At 38.7% G+C, this 21,469-nt stretch overlaps 2 protein-coding genes across 8 annotated transcripts in view; both read right to left on the bottom strand.

The window, feature by feature from the left end:
- Window positions 1-327: 327 nt before the first annotated feature.
- brca2 (BRCA2 DNA repair associated) lies at window positions 328-14,750 on the bottom strand. The gene is made up of 27 exons (XM_005926441.2): window positions 14,416-14,750; window positions 14,025-14,111; window positions 13,599-13,832; window positions 13,360-13,423; window positions 13,008-13,060; window positions 12,878-12,906; window positions 12,645-12,756; window positions 12,505-12,560; window positions 12,126-12,216; window positions 11,426-12,010; window positions 5,889-11,306; window positions 5,469-5,567; window positions 5,310-5,379; window positions 4,758-5,218; window positions 4,489-4,679; window positions 4,187-4,374; window positions 3,913-4,083; window positions 3,223-3,595; window positions 2,982-3,137; window positions 2,756-2,903; window positions 2,561-2,673; window positions 2,285-2,480; window positions 2,016-2,182; window positions 1,778-1,916; window positions 1,406-1,662; window positions 1,044-1,187; window positions 328-925 (listed from the first exon to the last, which is right to left on the bottom strand). Exons 2-27 carry the CDS (start codon window positions 14,077-14,079, stop codon window positions 584-586), a joined length of 9,912 nt encoding a protein of 3,303 aa, XP_005926503.1. The 5' UTR covers window positions 14,080-14,111; window positions 14,416-14,750; the 3' UTR covers window positions 328-583.
- Window positions 14,751-15,746: 996 nt separating this feature from the next.
- Window positions 15,747-21,469, bottom strand: part of frya (furry homolog a (Drosophila)) — a 45,488-nt gene continuing 39,765 nt past the window's right edge. For 6 of the 7 annotated variants that reach the window (XM_005926438.3, XM_005926432.3, XM_005926433.3 and 3 more), the window contains 11 exons: window positions 20,530-20,730; window positions 19,858-20,001; window positions 18,914-19,077; window positions 18,619-18,826; window positions 18,120-18,269; window positions 17,950-18,048; window positions 17,778-17,861; window positions 16,969-16,986; window positions 16,671-16,781; window positions 16,359-16,564; window positions 15,747-16,263 (listed from right to left, as the gene is read on the bottom strand). In XM_005926438.3, the coding sequence (XP_005926500.1) occupies window positions 16,005-16,263; window positions 16,359-16,564; window positions 16,671-16,781; window positions 16,969-16,986; window positions 17,778-17,861; window positions 17,950-18,048; window positions 18,120-18,269; window positions 18,619-18,826; window positions 18,914-19,077; window positions 19,858-20,001; window positions 20,530-20,730 (1,644 nt within the window). In that variant the 3' untranslated portion in view covers window positions 15,747-16,004. The remainder of the gene's footprint in view (window positions 16,264-16,358; window positions 16,565-16,670; window positions 16,782-16,968; window positions 16,987-17,777; window positions 17,862-17,949; window positions 18,049-18,119; window positions 18,270-18,618; window positions 18,827-18,913; window positions 19,078-19,857; window positions 20,002-20,529; window positions 20,731-21,469) is intronic. The other variant, XM_005926434.3, reaches the window with a different exon arrangement.

The following is a 21,469-nucleotide window of genomic DNA, read 5'->3' as shown; positions in this document are numbered from 1 at the left end:
TCTGTATGACTTTATCAGCCTCTCATATCTTCTTTACATTGTTTCAGTTCATTGAAGTTTGCTTGTATAAATGAATGTAACCAAACTATATTATGTGATTATTTCAGATGCAATTTGGCAAACCCGAGCTGTACTTTTATATAGATGCTCAAACTTGTTGACGATCAATTAATCAAGTACAGTTCATTAACAGCAAGTAGCTGCTACTTCCCTTCTTAATTCCTAAGAAGGCAGTAAGGATGTACCCCCCCCCCAAACAACAATACATTACTACAAGAATCCACCATTTTCTCAAACCTGAAGGTGTTCGTCTTTAAATGCAAAAACAGACCCACAGACCAAAACTGCTAGAATAAAATTCTGAATTTATTTAACACTGAATGCAGGAACCTCACAGAAACAAGTATAAAATTGTAAAACATTGTGAAGTGACATGATTTCAATATTTACTTTCCCCATTTTATGAGGCCAACAAGTCTACAAAAAACCCTAAAAAATGTGTTATATACACACGGAACCTTAACATCTACATTCAGTCAATTGAAAAGCTGTAGCGTGTTTGTCATCACACAGTGGTATGTATCTAGATTAAATTAACACGCAGTGCCTGGGTATCAATCATAGCCAGTTCCTCATCATTCACCCATTCATCCTCCCCTAGTTTGTGAGATGGTGTCTGTACAGTTTTTAAAGTGCTTGGTGTCACAGACCTCCGAGGTGGGTTGAATGTCTTATTTACACATGGAGAAGCCACTGAGCCCAGATGGGAAAGAGGTGGCGGAGACGGGATACGAGACAGATAGTCCAGTGCTCTCCTTCTTTTCAGGCTTTTGGGATCTTTTTCTGCTGAAGATGTTGGTGTAGGAGACTTCCTGCCGACAGGTGTGACGGATCCAAGGTTTCTGCCTGGCTTCTGAGAAATCACCTGTATAAAAAGACACAATCAAGATGATGGGCTTAGAACTGATATATTACTAGATGACATTATGTTATAACAGATATACTGAAAAACACCAGATACCACAGCATGAAGTTAAACTCACACTTGACTTTATGTCTTGTCTTCTGTCTGTTAGAGAAGCTGGTGTTTGTCTTTGGAGAGCTGGAGAGGAGCTGTAGCTAAGGCCATTTGATCTGACTAATTCTGAAAGCTTCTCTTCAGCAGTTACAAAGAAGTTCTCCTGACACTGAAAAGAAAACAAAAGTGATGAAAATGTTAACATTTTATTGCACTCAAATAAGTCTGAGATGAAGATAAACAAGGAAAAAAAATGTTAGTACACTACTTTATTACATTTTCTACAAAACAATTTTTAGTACTGAGGAGATTAGCACTTTTGCTGTGAGAGAGAGCAGTTTCTGAAGAATATCAGCAGCTTTTAAGGTTTTGATTTTAGCATCTTACCTGGACCAGAGTTTTAAGCTGGCTGAAAGATTCCTGTAGATGAACCTCTTTAGGATTTGTAGAAAAACTTGTCAGATCTCCAGCATACACAACAGGCGTGGGATGCATTGACTGACCTCTGAGCTGGAGGTTGCTCAGAGCCAATATGACGCGTGGTTTTAACATGTCTTCTAGGCCAGTCTGAGACAAGCTGCTGAAACAGCGAACTTTCACAAAATTTAGTTTCTCATCAGCCAAATAAAATGCAGGAGACGAACCTGTGTTCAAAAGAAGAAGACTTTTCAGCGAACTTGATGCGAGCAGTTGTAAGAAAAGCAAGTGATAAAACAAAAAAACAAGCAAACAAAAAAAAAAACAAAAAAAAACACCTACCCTTTCCATCTACAACATTGATGACATATCCTGCTAGATCAATTTCTCCACACAGTGCCTCAAAATCTGGATTTTGAAGATTCAAAAAATTTGTGCAAACTCTTGGTTGGAAGTATGTTGACAACCATTCATGTGATGCCTGAATGGAAACATTACAAAAGTTTCAATGACATGTTTAATTTATAAACGGTAAAAAAAAAATTCACATGTGCTAAAGGGAGTTTGTTTCCTACAGTACCTGGAGCTCTTGAAATTGTGTTTTCTTTGTCCCAGTGAGCTGAACAGGTTCGATACAGCTACGTTTCTTTCCATCTGAAGTGGTGAGGTTATAGACTTTGAATCGACAGCCTTCCTTTAGTAAAGACTGTAGATCTGAGGAAGGTCGCCAAAGATTCAGCTGGTAAACTGAAACCAAGATTAAAACAAAAAAAAGTTAGCACAACGTAGTTCGCAAGTTACAGTAATTATAAAAAAAAGAGTCAAACAAGAAGACAAATGAAGACACACCCCTGCCGGGTTGCTCCATGGAGTCGGCAATGCAGAGTCTCCACACGGGTGTAACCTCTCGTTTGGGGCAGTTCATTTCATTCTCCTCTGCTTCCAGAGCACGGTGATATCGATCCTGCAGTTCAGCTTGCTTCTTCTCCATCAGAGAGCGTCTGTAGGTATGAAGGGCCTCCAACTGGTGTGCACTCAAATGAGTCTAAGAGGGGAAAAATAATATACTAAAACCCTTCACAGCTGAAATTAGGCCAACAATCTGTAAAGCAAATGTTTTACTACCTCAAGGTAAGCCGGATCATCTCCCACTGCTTCATACAGCTCTTCTCCATCCTGCAGATTTGCAATTTCTTGATGACTGATTGTTTTTCTTCGCCGCTGTGGTTTGATACTCCCTAAAGATAAAAGCTTATAAAAAAACTTATCGAATTTCAGACTGTAGCAGCTTGTTGAACTTGTTGTAAACCTGATCCTTACCCTTTTCTTCATTTTCAAATTCAGATTGAATCTTGGCAAATAAGATTTCCATTGCTTTTTGTTTGTGACTGTTGTATCGTCTCGCCTCCTTCTCTTCTGCACGTGAAGAACGGAATACAACACTGCCATCTGGCTTCCTCTCCATCCACTGAGAAATACATATTAGACAGAGTTAAAAAGGATAAAACCCAAATCTGACTAACAGTGATTATATATCAGTGCACACCTGCATGGGATAGCTTCTCAGTACAACAATGTCAACAGATCCTACTGGACCTCCATTGCTATACAAACAGGAGATTGGAAGGAGGAATGGCCGAGGATCCTTGTGAAATCCTAGCTTAGCATCCCATCGTGCAGGTCTGCAGCTATTGGCACAGATCTAAACACATGAAGCAGAAGTAAGACACCTTCTTTTCTGGTTGTGTTGTGTAGAGATAAAAGTTGTGGTCTCTGTCTTAGACTACCTTTAACATCAGAGATTCAGGCGCCTCCAGAGGGGAGCAAGCATCTTGTGATCCGACCAGCTGAGCCCCATGGATGATCAACTTGCCCCCGACAGTCAGTCGACCTTTGTGAACCATTGCAGTCAAAGGTTCATCCAGCTGAGCTTTAATGGCATACCAACCATCTGTCAGCCAAATGAGTGCAGCTGAAGTTTCAACCTTTGCATCTGCACTGTGAGGGGTTTTGGTGTCATTGTGACTCTGTGTTTTTGGGGAGTGACCCCTGGAGATGATATCGCAAACACAGAGAACCAGGGTTTTGGCTGCCGTGTCATCCTTTTCCATGATCTTTCTCAGAGCTGGCCTGCGGCTGTGGTCCACCTCTACATCATATCTGACATAAACAGAATATGTTTTAGAAAAAAGCAATGAATACATTAAATTGAGTCAATAATTACCTAGCAGCTATTTTGCTAGGTAGATGCCAACATTTGTATCCCACATTTAACATTATCCCATTGTATTCAGCATAATTAGCTAAAAGTGTAATTCACTGCAAAGTCTATATTTTCAACATTTATTTTGCCTGTAAAATACCGTACAAAATGGCAGTTAGAAAAGCATAACAATACTTATTTGTCAACAAGATATGCAAATTAAAAAGTGACCTACAACTGCATAAATATCTGAGCAAGCTTTAGTTGCACATACCTGTACTTAAGTTGGAGGAGAATCTGCTCGGGTGTGAGACACCGGCTGCCCACTATTTCTGGAAAAGATTTTTCCATAGAGGCCTGCTTCCACACAATCCATCTGTAGTGATTGTACACCCATGCTTCACTGATCAATTTAGGATCCACACCCGGGGTGTCACATAAAGCTCTGTGGGCATATAAGGACGAGATATTTAGTATATTAAGCTTATATTTTATTGCTAAACCTGATTACTCCAATTCATTTAACACAAAGTGTGATTCAGTAATACCTATAAAACTCTTCTTTCCCCGCAGTCCCATCATTGCTGGGGACCAGCCATCCTCCATCAGCAAGCTGAACTCCACCTTCATCTGTAAAGGCTTCCAGTTTGATGAACTGCAGCAGGCTGAAGCGGAAAGATTCTGCATTCTCACTGGTGATATCGGAAACATATTTTTGGACTCCATATCCATAAAGCTGAAAAATAAAAACAAGTACATTTGTGTCTCACAGTCTGTGTTTAAAACCAAAACAAACAAATCCAAGTATGCTTAAAAATGCTAAAAAACCCAGTGACAGTCACAGCCTTGCCTTTTTTGGGGTGTATCTTCCTGGGATCTTTCCATTCACTGCAGCTTTTAGTGGGATCCTAGGTACTCCTGATGTTTTTTTAAGATACAAGCTCCCTGGAAGAGGTCGAATGTTCTGGCGCTTCTTCTTCCTGAGCCTCATGTCTTGTATATCCTGTGCCAGCTCAGTGTTCTGAAGATTCTGATATACATCTGCAAACGGACAGCATTTTTTTTTAAACTGTCACAAAGAAACTTTTACACTGATGTAGCTCAAACTGTTTACTGCACCTTGGCTTCTTGAACATGTGCCATCTACACCTGATGTCTCTCCAACAGCACTGACAGACCTGAAGTCAACAGGTAAGCTTTGATTATTCATATCGTCACTTCGAGCTGCAGCCACAGCAGTTCCATCCGCAGCGCCTTGTGTTTTTTTAGTGGGCGGCACAAAACACTTGCTGTTAGATGACATTACAAATGGTTTTTGGTGTTTGTCTTCCCCCTCATGCGCTTTACAGGAACTCTCTTCAACAATAGTTCTTTGTTTTTTGAATGGAGGAACAAAGGCTGAAGGTGTTCTTATGCTATCCTTGAGCACCATAGTCTTATGGGTTTCTGTCTTTGCACTTCTCACAAATGGAGGAACAAATGCTGATGTCTTGTAATGTGCCGATTTGCTCCTGGGGTCTCCTGTCATTGAGTTCTGTATTTGTGTCTTTTGGAATCTAGTTTCCACATAGGTTTTTCCACTGTTGCAGAAAAGAAAAGAAAGGACATATCAGAAAAAGCTTATAACTTTGTTAACCTGTTTGAAAACATGGTGCTTCAATAGGAACATACCTGTGCGGCCGAGTAATGTTTGGATAAAGGGAGGTGCTGTATTTAAAAACTCCCCTGTCCTTCATTAAACCTTATTTAGGGATAAATACAAATAGTTATTTAATGAATAACACAAAATAAACAGTTCTCAGAAAACGTGCCATAGTGCTAACAATTTACCATTGGAACAACTTTTGACTGGGTGGAGAGTTGAAGCTTTTGGATCCACGAGACTCCTGTCAAACTCTTCCAGTAACCGTCTTTTTAGGGGAGGCTGACCTAAATAGTTAGAAGGCTATTATTCTCAAAGCAGAGCTGTGGCTTAAAGTTAATTATGATCAGGCATGTTTACTCATCTGAAAACAATGGTTTCATGTCATAAAGTATCATTTAACTTTTCTAAAAAAAAAAAAAAAAAAAAAAAAAAAAAAGAAAATTCCAAATAGTAAGCAATACAACTTAATCCTAAATTGCAAGAAAGGTATTAATGCAATTTGCTTGAAAAACATCAATAAATTAATTAAATAAGTTTTGAAAATAGCAGCACAGTTTCAATAAAAATATTACACTTAAACTCTGAGTAGCAATGCAGGTACCTACCATTCATTTCTGTGTCTTCCACTGATCTTTTCCCTCTTCTCTTTTCACTCTCTTCACACCCATTGGCACTTGTGTTATGTTGTAGTGGCATATTTTCTAAAGTCATGAAGAGATTGTGTTCAGCCAGACCTTCATCTTCTAGCAAAGCTTTAGTACAGTCCAGAGCTTCCTGGGCAAGAAATTTTTGCTGGGTCTCTGTGCAACCAGTAAGGTTAAGTGACTGAAAGTTAAGAACTGAAGACTCATTTGGTTTTAAAACTTTAGACTCCTTGGTGCTGCTCTCCTCATTTATTTCATAGTCCAGCAGACACTGCATTTCCTCTTCAGGGCAATCATGCAGAGTGCCTGCCCCAGATGGTGTTATGGTGTCTTCCTGAAACTTAAATGCATCTTTAGCTGCCTTGTTATTGACAGACGTACAACCATGTCCTCTTAAATTTTCAACTTTTAGGTCAAACTCTTGCAAGGAGGGCACGGATTCAACTACAAGAGAGGCAGTTCCCTTGGTAGACATGTACTTGTCAGAGGCCGTTGTGAGGTTTGAACCCGAAGGTCCTTCCACATCTTCTACTTTTGACAGATTTGGTATAGGATTGTCTTGTGGGCTTGTTGAAAATAATAGGGAATCATGACATTCCCCATCATCAAATTCTTTGAAAAGGCTGGTTGCTTTCAAAAGACTTTTTTTGGACACTTGGACTTTAACTCCCCCTGCAGTGCTGAAACCACAATGTGTTTCCTCTCGATTGTGAGCATCAATTTTCTTATCGTTCTTTCTTGTGTGTGCAACAGCTGGGGTGTCTCTGCTCTGACTAATATCACTGAAAAGAGCTTTCGCCTTATGCATGGCCTCTGATGAAAGTGCAACAGGCTTACCACTGGCTGCAAGAAAACCACTACTCCTGAATGGTGGACCATGAGCCAAAATCTTGCCCCGTGGTGCTGTTATACTGATTTTATCCTCAACTCCTTCACATTCACTTAGAAGGGTTTTGGCTCTCTTCAGAGCTTTAGATGAAACAGCGACTCCTTTTCCACTTGCTGTCTGAAATCCAACACTTTGTTGGGGCCAAGTGTTTTTTTGTTTCATGTGTTCATTTGTGACTTCAGTACATCCATTTCCTGAGTCCTTAGAAATGTCACTGATAGACAATGTATTATCATGTTTTACTGAAATTCCATAGTTAATATCCATATTGCAATCTTTAGTAAAACCATCTTCCACTTGCATTGCCTTTTTTGAAACAGAGTCATCAGCTTCCTTCAAAAGATGTTTTGCTTTCAGAAGGTTTTGCTCTGAAACATTAACTTTTTCTCCTCCTACAGTTTTGGAGCTACATTGCATTTTCCGTGTGTTTTCACCATAGTCATATTTCTTGTGACTATTCTTTGCATGTGGAATCTCTGCACTGATACTTATATCACCAAAGAGAGCTTTCGCCCTCTGAAGGGCCTCAGAGGAAAGTGCTACAGGCTTTCCACTTGCGGCACAAAATCCACCATTCTGAGGAAGTGAGTCATGAACTGGAATCTTGGAACATGAAGGGTTTATACCAATTTTATCCTCCATTTCATCACATTCACCCAACAGAGATCTTGCTTTCCTTAGAGCTTCAGATGCAATGGTAACTCCTTTCCCACTCGCTGTTTGTAGCGACAAAGTGTCATTTTTTTGTTCCGCTTGTTTGTCTTTGTCCTCAGTGTATCTTTTCTCAGACTCTACAGAAAAGCCCAAAGTCGCCTTTTGCTGTAGTCTGGTTTCTGGAAGGTTTTTCTCATCACTGCCTGTTCCAACCATAGGTGTTATACTTTTGTGTTTTGCTGAAATGCCATTGCTAACATCCATATCACAGTCTTCTGCCATTTGCATTGCTTTTGTTAAAACAGAATCATCTAAGACCTTCAAAAGATGTTTTGCATTCAAAAGATCTTTCTGTGATACATGAACCTTTTTTCCGCCTGCAGTTTTGAAACCGCTCTGCATTTTTGCCATAGGTTCACAATTGTCATGGTTTCTGTCACTGTTCTTTGCATGTGGGCTCTCTGCACTGGAAATTATATCACTGAAGAGAGTTTTAGCCTTCTGAAGGGCCTCAGATGAAAGTGCCACAGGCTTTCCACTGGCTGCAAGAAATCTACTATTCTCTGGGACTGGAGTCTTTGAACATGATGGCTTTCCACTTCTATCACCCAATTCATCAAATTCACCCAACAGGGATTTTGCTTTCTTGAGGGCTTCAGATGAAATAGCAAGTCCTTTTCCGCTCGCTGTCTGAAACCCACCACTTTGTAGTGGGAAACTGGCTTCTTTTTTTTTTAGCTGTTTGTTTTTGTCTTCAGTGCATCCACTTCCAGACTTTACAAATTTTTTTATACTCTGTGTGTGTGGAACAACTGGACTCTCTGTACTGGAAATGATATCACTGAAAGGAGCCTTCTGAAGGGCTTCGGATGAAAGTGTCAAAGCCTTTCCACTGGCTGCATGAAATCCACCACTTGTGGGGAGTGGGCTGTAAACTGAAGTCTTCAAATGTGACTGATTAACATTGATTTTAGTGTTCACTTCATCACATTGCTCCAACAGGGATGTTGCTCTCTTAAGGGCTTCAGATGAAATGGAAACTCCCTTTCCATTTACTGGACCAAATCCACCACTTTGTAGTGGCAAACTGTCTTTTTGTTTCACTTGTTTATTTGCAGACTCTACAGAAATGTTTGAAGTCATCCCTTGATCTGGTCTAATTCCTAAGTCACTGCCACTTCCACTTGTATGCATAATATTTTCACCATTGTTAACATCTATATCACAGTCTACTCTCTCTTGCATAGCGTTTGTTAAAATAGAATCTTCAAAGTCCTTTAAAATTTGCTTCTCTGAGACATGGACGTTTTCTCCCTCTGCGGTCAAACCACTCTGCATTTTGTCTGGATGTTCACAATTGTCATTTTTCTTGTCACCGTTCTTTGGGTAAGGACCAGCTGGGCTGTCTGCACTGAAACTGATGTCACTGAAAAGTGCTTTGGCCTTCTGAAGGGCCTTGGAGGAAAATGCTATTTTCTTTCCACTGGCTGCAAGAAATCCTACATTGCTGGGTGGTGGGCCATATACTGGAATCTTGTAATGTGATGGTTTTGCATTGATTTTATGATACACTTTATCAGGTTCACTCAACGGGCATTTTGCTTTCTTGTGAGCTGTGGATGAAATTGAAACTCCTTTCCCAGTGGCTGTGTCAAATCCACTTGTTTTAGGAATAGATTCTTTATTTTGAGCAGTGAACTGTGCTGCTCTTAAAACATTTTCTTTTTGGCTTATTTTTTTGCTTGTGTCTTCAAGTGAATAAGTGTCATTCAGAAGACATTTAGCCTTTTTCATTGCATCAGCTGACACGGATACTTTCCTCCCACTGGCTGTACAGAATCCATCACCACTGCTCAATTCACTGATGGCAGAGGAATCAATACTCTTTGATGCTGGGCATGGTAGAAGCTTTGAAGTGGAAAATGAGTTTTCATGGAAAGAAACTGGATTTTTAAATTCCAGCACAGTGTTACAACCAACACGTTCCATTTCTATATCATCAGGATGTGGCCTACTTAGTCCAGTGTTTACATTCTCAAACTCTGTGTCTACAATGGCATGTTCCTCAGAAATGGTAATGGCATCCATTTTGCAGTTTTCAAAACTTTTCGTAGTATCTTTATCTTGCATGTCTCTGGCCTGTTTTAATGCAGAGACAGGCTGTTTGGTGTTGGAAAAACATGTTGAAGTTTTCTCTTCAACGTGGCAGTCTTCTTTGAGAGTGAACTTGAAATCAGCTGTGGCCGTTTCAGAATCTACATTGCACATCTTTTTGGTTTTTGCATCAGTCTCAGCAGCCTGTTTGTGTGATATATTCAGATCTGACACATTAATTTCTAAATCAGCAAATAAAGCTCTAGCTTTGCTTAGACATGTTTTTGAAACTCTTAAAGCATTCCCTCCTGCAGTCTTAAAGGTAACACCAAGCATTAAAGGATTCGGTTTCTCCATCTTGCTTGCGTCACCGTGCTCAGCTCTGTTAAGACTTTTTTGCTTCTTTGATATAAGCCAATTATTTCTTCCAGGAATGTCTTCTGAAGAGGAAAGCACCTCTCCAGCAGAGATATTTTCTCTTTTTACAGAACTCGACACTGATACACCGGTGGATTTATCAGTGATGTTTGATGTCCCACCATTTGCTTTTTCATCTACCACACAGGTCATTTTGTCAGGCATGGCAGTTATTGCCAAGTGCTTTTCAGCATCTGAACTAAAGCTGTCATCAAAATCTATGCCTGCAAGAAAATCAGGATCAAGGTCTTTGTCAGTCTTCTCTAGAAAGCAGGCATTTTCTTGACAAGGCTGTTTTACTTCTGCACCTCTGAACTGTGTAAATTCAAACTGGCTATCTGCTTCTTCCAAGAGAGTGCACAGTTCTGTCACATCAGCTTTTTGTGAAGCTGTTAAGTGGCAGCTGCCACCCTCAAATATTTCACTTACAGAAGGTTGCTGATTTGATACAGAAACTGTGCTTGTCATGGATCCATTGCTCTGGCTATTTTTAAGTTTCGTGGCACTGTTGCATTTGGTGGGCTGATCGCCATCTCTTTCTTCAAAGAGATGCCTTGCCTTCTCCAGGTTGGCCAAGGAAATTTGTATACCTTTATTTGAAGCCGTTTTGAATCCTGATGCATGAGCTGGTGGAAGAGAAATGTTTGTCTTCTCTAGCAGTCTGCCATGAACCTCACCATTTTGTGGAATGCAGTTAAGGCCATCATCAGTTCCTTTTAGACTGCTTGGCAGTTGTGATAATGTGCTCTCCTTGTCCAACTGACCTCTTTCGCCATCTATAGTCTGTCTTTCCAGGAGCTGGGATTTTTCATTTTCTCTCTGCGTAGATGGAAAAGGAGTAGTCCTGTGAATATCAGTTTTTGATCCAGTGTTCTCTGAGAAAGGAACAATACAAGAAGAAGCAGTGTGAGTGATATCTGCAACAGCAGACTGGAAACCACTGTCACTTATGGTGCCTTCATTGGTGGAATAATTTTGATTAGTGGTAGACGTATGTCCTGTGTTACTGATGCTGTTATAGTCATGGTGAAGGCTTGCTTGAATTGTTTGATGCTTAGCTTTTTTCATGGCCAACAGACAGGCTGAAGGTGAGAAGTGGTCTTGATCTTCTGCAACTCCTTTAGTCGGTCTACCAGAGTCTGAAATTTGGCTGAAGTCTTGTGCAAAATCTTTGTGAAGCTGTGACATGTCAAGATCCTGGACTTTTTCTTGCACAGATGAAGGCAAATTTTCCAAAGTACATTTTTCTTCTGCATTCTTCTCATTACTGCAGCAGCTTGCTTCATCTGGGGCATCTTGTGACTGCTTACTACTCAGTTCTGGTCCTAAAAGAAAGCATGGCGATAAAAAACAAAATTTTTCAGTCATTATAGAAAACAAAAAAAAAACCACTTCTATTTTAACAGAAAAATATAAATATATTTTTAATAATTAAATATGTTACCAGTATCTGGAATTACTGATGATGTGTTCATCTTCTGAAAGTTAGTTTCATTTTCTTTAACTTTTGGCTTCAAAGTCTCAACAGTGTAAACAAATTTTCTTTTTTTCCTAATTAATCCAGTGTCTGTGATTTTTATAGGTGGCCTGACAAGCTGTCTAGAATCAAAGTCAGGCTGCAGTTCTGTTAAAATATTATTTTCTGCAGTACAAGGGGGAATTTCAGATAAATTCAATGGAGACCATTGGCTGATTCCAGTGCTTCCATTTTTTGCCGGTGGGGATGATGGAACGGTGCTATGTTCTTCATCAGCTTTGTGCTCTTCATTACACTGGTTTGTTTTTGAGATATCTGTAGAGCTGCAGTCATGTTCACTTAATTTGAATTGCTTCCGTCTGATTCTGTCAGGTTTCACTTTTCTCAGTGCTGAATTACTGTTGGCGAGAAAAGTGGATGAAGCATTTTGAAATTCATCAGGAGCACTGGCCATTTTGCCATCTCCATTAGCACCCCGTAGTATCTGTTGCCAAATACCCTCATTCTGCATTAATAAAGTCTGGGAGGAAACAACTTCAGGCAAAACAGCATCTGTTGATGACAGAGCAACAATCAGCATGTCAGCCAAAATTGTTGGGAGCCATAGTTAGTTCACAAATATTCACCATTTCAGTTAATGTGATACTAAAAAAAGAGAAGTCAGTACCGTGGTTATCAGTAGTTATATTATCATTTTTAGGTGGTGCTACCACAATTCTGGAAGGATTTGAAAGAGAAGGGAAAAGCTTTCGTACAAACTGGAAAAGGTAAGAGGACAAAACACTTTGTCAGCAGAAATCTGAAATGTTGCACCTCTTTGCTTGTAATATGTCAAAAAGAGTAATACAATAAGAACAATTTCTGATTCTGATTTCTAGTAACACATAAAATCATAAATTCAACCATTCTTAACATGTTACAATTTCAGAATATCCATTTAAAGAATGTGAATACAGCAGGACCAGAAATTCAACATTGAGTGATATTCATCAAAATAATAGATAAAGATAGGTTTGCTGTACATTTGTGCTGGACTGAGTACTCACAACAACACTTTTGTCTGCAGAAACACTCACTGGACAGGGACTCTCATCAACTTTAGCTGCAAGATTAAAAGGAGACAAAAAATTAATGAACATATAACCTTTTCAGTTGTTTAAAATGAGCGAGTCTGCTATTGGCTTACACAAAATCAGGGTAGATGGAACAGGGGGTGGTGTATTCAAAGAACTGGTCCATGAAATATCAGGGTTAATCTGTGCACCAAGACTTTCAGAAATATGCTTGGCATAGCTCATCTGTATCAATAAAAACAAAAATCAAAACAAAAACATAAAGATAGGTACATTTAATTTTATTCACTCTTCTACATTCAAATACTATCAGAAAAATATTAATCATTGGATATGCTATACGTACTGGAGATTTATGCGGGGTATCAAGTGGATCTGTAAATATGGTGGAAGTAAGCAAAGTAAGCAGTGATGATTAAGTCTTGGCTTCTGTATGCAATTCATGTAAATGAGAATAAGATTATTTTTAACCTCACCAAAATTGTCCTGATTCTGAGGTTGAATTTCCTCATATTCTGTATCAGGAACCCTAAAAAAGTCAAAACATACATTAAAAACAGCCAATAGCTGGAAAAACATAACAAGCCAAGCTGTTGTTGTAAAATTATCATGAAAATAGCTCCCTCCCAACCCCAAATAAGGCAGTTTTTCAGTATGCGTTATTAAAATTAGTTATTGTTGTTCCTGTTGTGATTTAATTACACAACTACTTAAATTATTTAATCACTTAAAAAACAAAACAAACAAAAAAACCCATACCATTCATAAAAATGCCAGTATATATAGCAACTCTGAATTTAAACACTGATAATTCATTGTTGCACTCACCCCTTTTTTGAGATCCGAAACACATATGGACTTTGTGTTTCCGTCCATGGCAATGTATCATTTTCTAGGAAGTATCACAGAGAAACAATATTTTTAGATTTAATCTAAGAATAAGGAGGTTACAGCAGCTTCTTGATTGCAATTAAATCAAAACAGAAACCTATATTTTTATTTAGCAAGTGTTTAAATAACATGTTGGAGATTTACAGTATAAATAAGTAACAATCTGAATGAATTACCTTGTGTAGTAGAGAACGACTGCTCATCCACAATTTCAGGTAACACAATTCGACTGTGTCTGAAAACTTTAGGAGTAGAAAACAGCTGACTGTCTACTGCAGTTTTGTCTAAAGGGGTTTTAAAATGTCCCTCCTGATTGGCACAGAGCTCATCTTGATCAGAGCCGCTGCCCTCATTCGCTGACGTTTGAGCAGTCAGTATGTCAAACCAGTTGTGATCCAGTGGTCCCAGTTCTAAAATGTTCATAATGGGTAAGAACTCATCATTAAGTCGACAAGCCACAAACCGATTTAGAGCCGAAAGGTAAATCTGTACAATGCATTTCTACTTATAATATTCAGAATACAACTGTTTTTGCGGGCGTCTGATTAAAAAGTACCGATGACCAAAATCACAGCTTTTTGATGTTGCATAGGTTTTCCTACCTTTCCAGATTTCATCTTTGAATGTCTCGTACATGTTTTTTAAGGGCAAATCCATTCCACTGACTGCACTGTACTACAGCTTGATACCTGAGAATGTGAATGTAACATAACTTGAATGAAAAAGCAGAAAGGTGTCCCGAGTTTCAGAACAAAGTTGTGGTGTACATTTACTAGGGCAGTCACACTACAACGTAGCCGGTATTCAACTACATTACCTAAAAACTACCGTGACAGCGAAACTGTTTGGGCAACAATGAGTAACGTTAGCTTACGTTTGTTTTAGATAAGCAAAAAAACTTTACGGAGAAACATTTTATTTTACACTGACAGCCTATCGTTGTCAAATTGGGGGGAGCCCACAAAAAGTGAATTTAACATTTTTCAGACTTACCATGACGACGTTCAAGAGTGTGCACTTTCATGTCGCGATATATCTCGTAATATAATGATGTAAAGACACAATAAAACTAAAAATACGATGCAAAGGGGATAGCCAAGAAAAACTCGGCCTGCTAGCTAGCACGTTCACGCGACAAAAACAAACCTCGCGCGTCGCGCACCGGAACTCAAGGGCACTTCAAAATAAAAGACCGCTTGAATTTTTAACCCTTGATATTCCTAATAACACGAATGCTACTGATACTACTACTACTACTACTAACAACAACAATAATAATAATCTAATTGAATTATTTAGTAAACAGTCGTTAAACTTTTGACTTTATATGATACTAAGCTGGAAGACTCACTTCTTCACTTTTATTTATCTGCGCAGTTTAACCAGATAAATAAAAATAAGCAAATAAATAAATTCCAATAACAAATTCCAACCACAAATAAGAAATCTAAGCTTAATTTTATTGTTGTATTAGTGAACAGAATACCAAAGTACAGTACATTGCAAAGGCAGTTTTTACAGCATTTACAAGGCCAAAGGCTACACCACTGTTGTGGAAGATTTATATATATATGTATATGTAGCTACTCACTCTGCATGCACCTAAACTGTAACTTCATAAAAATACAATCTGATGAGTCTCAGCAAAGCCCCCCTTTTCACTATGTACATTTTTTCTTTCATTTAAAATAGTTTCTCTCTTTGTTCATAAACTTTACTATTACATTTTTATTGTACACAGAATTTGCACGCTTGGCAGGTTTAGCAGATAAAATAAAATATTTTTTCTATAAATCTAGTCTGATAAAAGCACATTTTCTTTTGTTAACAATATAAATAATTTACCTATTTGCTAAAAGCTGCACAGTTAAAAGGTACAGTAAGATGTTTTGAGTAACAGATAACCCACACAAGAGTTTGTAGGATTGAGAGACATTACAGTAGATCTGCAGCATGTCAGAATTTTTTTAACATGAACCACTTGCAGTATACAAATCAGTCTTAATAATTCCATCTGTGATGGTTGTCAGACTTGAATTCACACACTCAAGCACACTCATAACACACCTACACCAACACACAAACCAAGTAATGAAGCCTCCCTTTTTCTGTGCTAACAGTGTTCATGTTTTCCAATGCTATGATATTCAAATACATAATTTCAGGAGACAGTAAAGTTCTTCCACTTTAGTGAAGGATTGCACATTTTCCCTTGACAATTAAAACAACATAACTGAAAGAGAATAACTCAGCTTTGGTATTTCATTTCATTTTTCTTTAAATGTGAAAATTATGTACTTCAGTACACACAGGCTGCTTTGTGACATTTCTATTATTAGTGCAATAAAAGCTGTACTGTGTTTGCAACAGCAAAGTCACTCATCAGTCTAAAAACAACAGTACTGCTGCACATCTGAAGATTGGACTTCATGACATTCTGATGTACTTTAAGCAAGAAGAGGAAACAGCGGTTTGGTTATTCCCAAGAGAAAGTTCACCCTTGAGATGATAGAAGCTACCACAGACAACAGGTGACACTAGGCATGACATTGGGTGTTTTGTAGTTCTGGCTGTCAGAGTCATCAGAGAGTTGAGCCTGAAACCCTGGAGTCTGGGAGAAAAGCTGTGATGGTGCGGTAGCCCTGGGCTCTTCGGATCATGTCCCGAGTTTCTCCATTAAGTTCCATCAACTTGACAGAAATTTCTGTCAAGTCTTGTTTTGAACCCACCAGAGCAAAAGTTCCTGTCTGACCCAGAGTTTGATGTCTAAAGTAGATGTTCAGCAATGTTTGGACCTCATCCTCAGAGTGGCTACCAAAGATATCATTAGGCCACATTGTTCTGGAAGGAAATCATAAGTATTTGTTTTAATAAGTAAAGCATTTATCAAAAAACACTTTTAATAAACACTGAAACAAGAATTTTACTTTTCTCACCTGCACACACGAATGTAGTGAACAGCGGTTGGAAAGTCATTGTTCTTTAGACCTTCTAGGATGGCCTGCACTGCAGCCTCGGAGGAGCTAAAAACCGGCTCAGAGCAGGAACTCTCACAGGCAGCAATCTCATCATTTGCCACTGAAGCAGCTGCTAACCTCAGGTTGCTCTTCAACTCATTAAGCTCTTTGGACATGTTTGTCAGCTAAAAGTCGAGAGGGGTTTATGTTACTGAACAGGAACACAGATAAAAAAAAAAGTGTGTTTTATGCCTTCAAAAACTGAAGAGAAGCAAATGCAGATATACCTACCTCTGGAACAGAGCTTATTGCATGGACCTGTTCAGTCAGTTTGCAGTAGGACTGAAAAAGCAGCAACAACTGAAAGTGGAGTTTGTAGAGTCTTTGACAGAGCTCCAGTTGCTGAAAGTAATAGAAAATGATTATCAGAAAATAAGTCTTTAACTTCTTGTTTCCTCCTTTTTAAAATGTCTGCACAACCGCAATTGAAGACTTAAAAAAGTATCCTTTTGCTGAAAATGACAATACAATAAATACAATGTTGTTTTGTTTTAAATCGGAAAGTAGAGACAAGCCTTTTCCAACTTACAGCCAGAAATTCCATTTGCTATCAAGCAAGCATGTTATGGGGTAGAAAAGAAGTAAGAAGTAAGGAAAACACACAGAGAGAATGAAATTCATGCAAATGGTCATTAATTACAACATAGAGTGGGTGAGAAGTATAGAACAGGTCTAACTGGTGTCATTTTATTGACATGCACAGAGGAAGAAAGTTAGGGTAGATGTTTGTGCAAATTAGAATTATGAAGAGGGCTTATAGTTTCCATGAACTATTAAATACAAAATAAATAAATAAATAAAAACACGTTTTTAAAAAAGAAAAAGAAAAGCCAAGCATGTTCTGCATGTTAATCAGCACTCACTTAAGTGACAAACTCATACATTTTAACAGCAAAACTTTCTATTTTGCTGTTAACCTTCTTCAGTTATGAAGCCTGATTAAATTGCAACATAAGAGAGCTCACTCCCATGCCCAGAAGAACTGAAAATCAACACAATGCACACTGGATATGAAATATTAAATGTGACGTGCATCAACTTAAGTTTGTCAACAACTTAAAGTGCAAGAGAATTAGAGGTAACACTCACAGAGCTACAGTATCACACAGTAATCCCAATGCAGAAAGTACAGTATGAAAGATCAGATGAAATGGAATCCTTCATATGTTCAGTTCAGTTTTTGTTAAATGTGCATAATCAACAATTATTTTGGTTGTACACTGGCTTAATGCAGTATCTAAGCCAAAGTAAATACTAACCCACTGCTTTACTTTATCCCACTGTTGATATGATAGCATGAGATGCTCAAATAAATATATTTATAATAATTATTATTACCTTTTCCTCATGCTCCAGTGGTTGACACGTTATCACCGAACCCCCAGCACTCTTGGGAAAAGCAGCTTTACAGTTGCTCAACCACTGTGTAAAACAGAGGTCAATTTAAATAATTCAGCAACAACATACAGGTGACATCTAGAGTGACAAGCACACGATAAGAACCACTTACTGTGAGAACTGCCTCCTTTCTGTTGTTGTAAGTATCAAAATATTCTTGAAGTTCCAACACACTAAATTTCATCTTTTCAAGGAGTCCATAAGACATGATCTGGAAAAATACCAATTTGTCATTAAATTTGTTGAAATACACTGGAAGTCGCTAAATGTCAGGCAACTTACTGTGTCTGCATCAATAAAAAGTGTTGGGCACTCTGAACATGATGTCAGCATCTGAGAAGACCTCAAAAACTTTGATCCTAGTCCTCTCAGGCCATCACCAAGGTAACTGACGGCATCACATGTCAAAGAACAAAATTTGGTTTGGATATTCTGCAAAACATAAAAAACATGCTGTCTGTAACACCACTAGAATCCCGCCTACATAATTTAAGGCACTAGTGCATCCTTCATTAATTCAATTTTTCTGAAATGTTGCCCTGTCAGCTTTGGTCAGTGAAGTGAACAACAACCGGTTAATGGATCTCAGGAGATTTTCAAGCTGAGAGCATCTACGGAGTGACCCTAATTTTCAATTAAGCAGTCCTCTTCTGAAAGGTCAGTTTGCCTTATAGCTAATCCTGTTAACCTTTCGGTTTAATTATACAATTTGACATCTCATACTACACGTCGCGCTGATGTCTTTTGGGATTAGGCTGGCTGCAGGGTCAAGCTATAATACCTGAAAAAGTGAGGAAAACACATGAAACGTGTAGACGGCACAGGATCCATCTGAGTCAGACACAAGCTGGTTGATGTGGCTTCGCCAAGCCTCTTCTGCATCATCGCACACATTTGGCTGGAAAGCCGCAAGGATGGCAGAGAAGAAAGGTGACGGTGGTGGTGAAGAACGTGACTCCGGCATGTCATCTCGCTCTTCCTCAGCAAGACTGAATGGATATGGCCACATCTTAGGAGAAGTGCATTTTTCATGACACTTTATTTATAGCTAAATATTTAAATGTTGCAATAGGTACCTTGGTAAGCAGCCTTCAAGATCTAGTTCTCCTTTGTAATCATTGTTAGTTATATCCATTGTCAAACTGTCACCACAGTGATACTCAGGGGGTAGCTCAGTGATGGAAAGAGAAATGTCATCCTCATGGACAATGTTGTCATCATCTTCTTGTGACATCTCATGCTGAAAGAAAGCAGAAGAGACAGTTGACAACTGGAAATATTAATGTAATTAATTACAAAACAAATACTGAAGCAGCATGCATGAAATGAATTCCCTCTGTTATTTTTGGTTATTAAACAGTAACACTAACCTTGCCATGGGACCCTATGGACACTCCTTGTGGTGTTTTCTTTTATTTGGTCAATTTAGTGTGCAAAATTTATGCCGATTAAATGGATAAAAGATTTGAACTTAGCCAGCATCGTGGCTCTGCACACTCAGAGATTGAAACAGGCAATGTGTAAACCTTTTCTGACCTTCCACATGCTGAGAGATTTTAGTTTTGCTTACAGCCACCCACACAGAAGCAATAGGCATACACATTGCCTTAAATAGACAGATACGGAAAGAAAGAAATGTTTTTTGTTTCTACTGCTGGCTACAACCCCTCACATCCCCAGACAAACTGCCACAATTAAAGTTAGACAAGAAATAGCCCAGAGCCCAAAGCTTAGATCACCTGCTTGTCAATTTTAGTTGTTTTTTTATGATTTTGCATGCAACTACTGAAATATCAAGAAAAGGTCACTCATGCTCTACTCTAAAGAAAGGAAATGTAGAAAAGTCACAGTGTTGCAAAATAACACCTATGATTGCCTTAACCCAAAGCACATTTAACATTCAATACACGAGAAAACAGAACAGCTCCTATTTAGCAAAATTAGTAAAGAACTCCATTATAGAACTACGATAGGAATTAGTAGTTCCCAGAATCTCAGACACTCTGAAGCCCTTATTCACCCGGTGCTTCGAGTCCTCTGGTTGTTGGACCTCGAAACTTGGATTTTTGGTGCTCAGAGGAGTCGAATCTGCTGAAGTGGTATCGCAGAAGGGAGAGGGAGAGTCAATGCTACTCATCTCTGCAGTTGGAGAGAGGCTGACAGTCTGAAAAAGAGACAAAGAAACATTTAATAGAATCTTTAAAATAAACGGCACTGAACTAAAAACAGCAAAATCGTCTGAAACTGTATCACCGACAGTAGTGGAGTTTCTTAAAACTCAAAAGCAAGAGGTGAAGATGACGGCTGTGTTGACCCACAGGTTTCAGTCTGCTACGGTAACTTTAGCAACCTTTAGCTAATGCTGAATGGCTCTTTCTGTCATGGAATAACAGAAAGATAATGGAACAAGACAGAATGTGACAGAAAGGCCCATTATATTTTCAGACTTGAAAATCTGGCCCTAAGCTTGACACTAGAGGAAAAGTCTTAATCTGAGAGAGAAAGACATTTTTTAAACCCTATACAGCTTGGCACAGAGAGTGGCACAATAGAAAAAAACTCTTGAATTGTTAAGATATAAAGAGTTTGTCCTTGAAATCCCTTTTACTTGTTACAGTTGGTTTTAACTGTTATTTGAGGTTTTACCTTCATTGTGATTTTCAATTATTATAACACAAATGAATAAACTTACAAGCTGTGAGTGGGAGAGTGTCTGGCTGGTGGTGAGGGAATCCTCCTCAGATGACTCGTCTGAATCTTCATGAGCGAGCTTGCTGAGGCTGGGCATGCTGCTGGACATCTGACTTTCCTCCAAAGGCTGCAGGTCATTTCGGTCCAGACTGTCCATAGAGCGTCTACGCACACCCCAGTTGAAGTTGTCCATAGTCTCTCCCTGCAACAGTAAACATCTGTTAGATACCGAGTACCAAGTAGCACAGCATAATCTTTTCTTCAACACAAACTTCATAAACATACTTCACACCAACATTTACACAACCATGCAGTGCTGGTTCTGGGAGGGGACAGTTTATGGGAGAGTTTTTTCCCTTCAAAGCTAAAAAAGGAAGGAACAGCGGTGCTCAATGCAGTAAGCCCTCCTTAACATGGTCACAATTCAAATATTAACAGGCTTTAATTTCTTTGGTCTTTTTTTAAAAAAAATACAGAGTGATTTTCAAGCGTGACTCCATGCTGCTAGCCAACTCTCACGTTCCACCAAAGCTCCACATCAACAGACAAAACAAGCATATCCAACTACGATTAGTTTAAAACCTGTCACAGTAAAGGCTCTGACTTTGACATATCTTGCCCATATTAATCATTTAGGTTTTTTCGATCGAGTTTCCTGAAAATATGGTGTTAGTGAAGCCTAAAAACCACACTAAGTACATTTCAGAGTCTCAACAAGTAACAACAGCTTTTTCTTACATCCTTGGCAAATAATACAGTTTAAATGTTTACAATTAGCAAAGGTAATTTACTGTTTGGATTTCAGTGTGATGGAGGGTTAAACCTGAGCAGAATTTCTTCCACTGAGTCTCTAGATGGAGCCAACACTCCATGATATGAACAACTGTGGCTTGCTTTAGAAAATGATATGATGTTGACCAGATAGCCATATAACTATAGAA

Source organism: Haplochromis burtoni, unplaced genomic scaffold (assembly GCF_018398535.1).
Source record: "Haplochromis burtoni strain Fernald_Lab_line unplaced genomic scaffold, NCSU_Asbu1 Contig_36, whole genome shotgun sequence".
NCBI lineage: Eukaryota > Metazoa > Chordata > Actinopteri > Cichliformes > Cichlidae > Haplochromis > Haplochromis burtoni.
Note: the sequence above shows the minus strand (reverse complement) of the source record. Positions and strands in the feature narration are given on the sequence as shown.